Genomic DNA, 5002 nt, shown 5'->3' with positions numbered 1-5002 from the left:
CGAAGAAGCCAGGGTGAAGCGGAGGGACGAACACGCCCGGCGACTCGTCGACGACATCGCCGACCTCCACGACGATGTCGCGTACTACCGACGACGGCTGGACGACCGCCAGCACTCGCCACGCCCCGCCACGCCGCCTCCAAAGGAGACGACGACGAACGAGCCCGTCGAGGAGGCTCGGCAAGACTACCCGGCGGCGTCTTCGCAGACGCAGCCCACCCCAGCGCTGGCCCCGCAACCATCGCGGTGGCCAACGCCGGAGGCATCTTCGCAGATGCCAACGACCCAGCCGTACGACCCCATGACGGCGGACTGGGACGACTTCCACGAGAGCGACGACGACGACGACGACGACGCCGACGAGGAGAGTCGCCGCCTTAAGAACGCCGTGGTCACCCACCGGCTGAAGGGCAAGGGCAAGGCCCGACCGATCAACACCAGTACCCTGGCGAGTACTGGTGCTCCCCCGACGGCCCCGGCAAACTGGCCGTCGGAGGCCCCACTGCCGGCCAACTCGACCGCCCTGCAGGCGGGCGAGTGGCACAACTACATTCCCCGTAGTCGTGCAGAGGCGGAAATCATCCGTCGCCGGGCCTTGGTCGACGAGGAGGCGAGATTCCGGGTGCGGGATCTCATCCACCAGGCCCACCAGGATGGTAGACTGCGAGCGGTCGAGGGGATGCGGTGGTTGATGCAGCAGTGGCGGCCCCCACGCGCGACGCAGGAGCAGGAGTCCATGGACCTGGCCCGGGCCATGCAGGAGAGTCGGGAGGAGCACCGGCGCAGGGCGAACGCGCCGCCACCAGGAACGGCGGGTACGGGACCGTCGAGGAGTTACGCCGCGGCACCGGAGGCAGGACCATCGACGGGGCCAGGCCCAACCGCACCGTCGACGACCACGGCGACGTGGTCGACAACGGGGGCTGCGTCGGGCAAACGACGAGAGAGGTCGCCGGCGGGACGAACGGCCACCGCCCCACCCAAGAAGAAGTCGAAGGGTAGGCTGGCCCAACCGACGAACATGTCGACGGCCTTCGAGTGGCGCGAGTGGTACCGGGTCAACCGCGACCGCATACCCTTGGGTATGCGGGTCGACCGTGGAGGTCGACCGAACGTCGACGACGTCGAGGCGTTACACCTCACTCGTCGGCTGGCTCCAACGACGACGCAGTCGCGTCGTCCTTGGGAGGTGGCCACGGGTCGCCTGTTCTCGATCCCGGGCCTGTACCACCGGCTGGTACAGGAGGGGGCCTACCCGCTGGGAGACGGGCGGGCGGCCATCGCGTTCCCCGCGACGCTCGCCGACATCACGATCTTTGATGTCGCGCGTTGGTTCTCACGGATGGGCTACCGACCGGACGAGGTAGGATTCCTCGAGGAGTTCTACCGGCGTCGCAGGAACGAGCACGAGGGGAGGGCGATTGACACGGCGGCTCCGTACTCCACGTACCCGTCCGCCATGGGCGATGTGATCGACGAGCACGTCGTTCACATCAATGACATGCCCCCCATCCCCGCGAACGTCTACATCCCCACGGGCGTCGTCGCCCCCGACGTCGACATGGACGACGACGCTCAGGCGATGAACGCTCCGGGCGATGAGCAAGGCGAGTAGCTGCCTTCGGCCAGCTTCGCGCATCCGGTTCGCATAACTCCATCGAGTTATGTATGATGGCGGTGGACGGCCGTGCTGCTCACTGGCGCGAGCTTGCGAGTCGTTGCCTACAGTACGGCACCGCCCCTGTCTTGCCAGTCGCCACCACCGTTGTGTCGTCGCGTGAATTTCATTGTACATTTATTCTACTATACTATCTGTGTGGACCGTGGAACGGGTCCAAGGGGGGGAGAGTGTAACGTGGATACGTTACATTCACGTATTTACCATATCCGGACATATCATGTATCTACGATCGCGTGCGTAGGCGCCGTCCCTTAAGGGCGGCGCCAGCGAGTGTGGGAGCCAGCTCTCTTACACTCGTCACCGATACCGCACCACTCTGGAATAGAGACTGGGTGCAGCGTATCACGGCGTGAGTAAGGGGGCGCCACAAGAAGCCATACAAGACAAACCGGTGAGTAGGTAATGAAATCGCCGCCGGAGGGATGGAACCTTTGGTTTGGGGTGCTTGTGTTCTCTGGCAACATGCGTGCGGAAGGCGCGTCGGGTCGTGTGTGTTGTTTCACAAGAAACGCAGAAGAATGTCATGGTGAATGTGCGGAGGCTTGAGTCAAGGATGGAGACAGAGACTGAACGAACACGCAGTGAGAGTGGCTACGGTCAAGCGGATTGATGCAGTAACCTCTTACGAATTGCTGAAACCAATTCCCTGGGGCGTTGGCAAGGCGGCAAACTTCGGGCTGCGCGCTCAGTTTCGCTAAGTCCTGTCGCTTTCTCTTTCCTATCATCTTAGACCTTTCGTGCTACTGCTGGTATCATACCTCTCTGTACTCCATGCCGGCTACGAAACGTGGCGGCGGTCGTGGTCGCAAACATGGACGTGGTGGGTTCTCACCCGAGGTAGTAGGCCGCAGTACATCAACAGGTTCGAAGCGGCGTGCACCAGCGCTGAGTGATACCGACAGCGACCTAGTACCTGATGTCAGTCCCGATTCTGCTCGTCAGACGCAGCACAAGAGACCACGTACCTCCGAGGTCAATGCTGAACCTGAAGGCGCCGACATCCAACATGACGGACCTCCTAGTGGTACCGCGGAGACACCTTCTGCTGCTGTCACTGTCCGTCGTACAACACGTCATATTGATCCACACCCCGCACGTACCCAAGGTCTTCACAAGCGGTCCAAGAACGAGATCTCTAGAGGCGCAGACAAGAAACGAGCAGATAAGCAAGTCGAAGCGGACGCACGCGAGGAGAACAGCCGCTTGCTAGCAGAAAAAGAGAGCTCAGGTGCGGCCGCAATCGCGACGATGAAGGACGGGCGTGTTCGAGAGGACATCCTGCTTGACGAGGCTGGGGAACCACTTGGCGAGCGCTCCGAGGAGGATGTTGACATGGGCGAACAGGACGAAGGTGAGGATGGTATATGGGTCGGGGATGGGGGCAGCAGGACGGTGCATGACGATACTGAGGCCCAAAGTGAGTCTGGCAGTGGGCCCGAGTACGCACCGGTGAGTGTACTCCCACATGGTCATACAATCTGATCCTGATGTTATCAGTCTCCGAGTCAGGTGTCCGCGTCAACACGCAAAGACAAGAAGCACGAGCGAGTGGCTTCTGTCCGCGCTGCCACCAGTCGTCGTCAGAGTGAACACACCTTTGAGGAGTCTGCCGCCCCATCTCGGGATAGTCACTCCTCGAAGACGAAAGCAAGGTGAGTCTGCGTCTTTTGTGACTTGTCACCTCGCATGCCATTGAAGCGCTAACGATTGGCGGATTGCACTGTCAGCGCTAGCAAGGCCAGCTCATCTGCCAAGAAGAACCAAGTGTCAGTGACCTCGAAGACATCCGGTCTCAATGAGAACTGGCGTGCCATCATCGACGGTGCGGGCCTTACGCAGGATCCCACTGCGGACTTAACGACCACAGCTCCCAAGAAGTGTCGCACGAAGGGCAGCTTGAAGGGCGGACCAAAGGAGGAGAACGCAGTGCAGGAGAAAGGTCTCGAGGACGGTGATGTCGTTTCGAGGAAGGAAGACGCAGTGGTGCTTCGGAAATCACAAGCACAGGTGCGTGAATAGCCCCGCCGAGTGCCGCCTGACATCTAATGCTCTGAGGCGTCCGTTTGTCATCTCAGTTTGTGGACATCATTGATGTCGAGGCGGAAGCTACACCTGCCAAAGCAAAACGGACGCGCCGTGCTCCCGCCGATGTACCTCAAGAGAAGTCTAGAGGCGCTGCCGCTGTCGTCCCCGCCGCGATCTTTGCGGTGTGGTCCACGAAAATTCATCCGACACTGATCGAACACTACGGTTCCCTCGACAATCCCTGGGATATCAGCCTCGATGACGTCCAAGAGACCATCACGGCAATTTTGTCTAAAGTGTGTCCGAGATTCCGATTCGTCGACCTCACCGACACGCAATGCAACAAGTTCATTGAACATGTAAGTCACCTATCTGTGTAGTCCTCTTGTTACGTGCTAATGAATGTTGGTCAAGTGTGCTACGAAGGTCCGTGACTGGCGCAAGGGCCTTCTCTTGAAGGCGAAACGGCTTGTCGATGCCGACCTCAAGCTTGTCGAAGGTGGAAAAGCTGGCCGTGCCAAGCACGTCGAGAATGCTCTCAAGCCTCATGGAGCGGCGTTCAATAATGTTGCTGACGAAAAGGTTCGTCTGCGGAGTTTGACGGCTCCGACATGAGGCTCACAGGATGCGATCCTGGCAGGCTGGCCGCATGAAATCTGTATACATACTGAAGACGTTCGCGAAGCATCTCAAAATCCTCGAAAACTCACACATACACCGGCCGCGTCCTTATGGTGCCCTCGCCTTGTGTTATGCAGCAGTAAGCCATCTAGCTACCTCGCACGACATCAACTCACTTCATTTGTAGGTGCAGGCTTCGTTTGAGCAGTGGGAGTCTGGCAGTGACAAAGGGACCCCGGCATGGGATGGGGATGCCGCGAGAGACCTGGTTCTTGGTGCCTTCAGGACTAACATCGCGTGGCTCTCGCGTCATCCGGATCAGTTCGATGCGATCATCAAGGCAGCGAAAGACACCCAGAAGAGCGAGAAGTACCGACAGCCACGGGAGCCCAAGCAACGGGTCGTGCGTCTTTACACACCCAGTGAATCTGAAGGGGAGGGAGGCGATGCACTGGGAGATTCTGGACGCCAGTCGTCGACTGATGTTGACGAAGATGGGGACGAGTACAACTAGAGTTCGTGCCGTCATATATCTGTTGTTGCACGGTTTGTCTGTTCCGGCTACACTGTTGCAATCAAATATGTGAATGACAATGCGAGATACCCCGAACTGATATTCACCGACTCTGCGGATCTACGCTGACGTCTGCTGATGCCTCCCGACGTCTTGCACCC

General features: G+C 59.4%; 1 protein-coding gene across 1 annotated transcript; it reads left to right on the top strand.

Annotated features, from left to right (window-relative positions):
* Window positions 1-2452: 2452 nt before the first annotated feature.
* Window positions 2453-4841, top strand: B0H18DRAFT_1123913 (uncharacterized protein; the record flags this gene model as incomplete). Its single annotated transcript, XM_048034771.1, has 7 exons — window positions 2453-3130; window positions 3191-3333; window positions 3415-3688; window positions 3757-4065; window positions 4121-4288; window positions 4347-4466; window positions 4515-4841. 7 exons carry the CDS (start codon window positions 2453-2455, stop codon window positions 4839-4841), a joined length of 2019 nt encoding a protein of 672 aa, XP_047888014.1.
* Between the last annotated feature and the right edge of the window lie 161 nt (window positions 4842-5002).

This window comes from Fomitopsis serialis (assembly GCF_022376445.1).
Source record: "Fomitopsis serialis strain Sig1Antser10 chromosome Unknown B0H18scaffold_109, whole genome shotgun sequence".
Lineage (NCBI taxonomy): Eukaryota > Fungi > Basidiomycota > Agaricomycetes > Polyporales > Fomitopsidaceae > Fomitopsis > Fomitopsis serialis.
The sequence above is the reverse complement of the archived record's forward strand: the minus strand, read 5'-3'. Positions and strand labels throughout refer to the sequence as shown.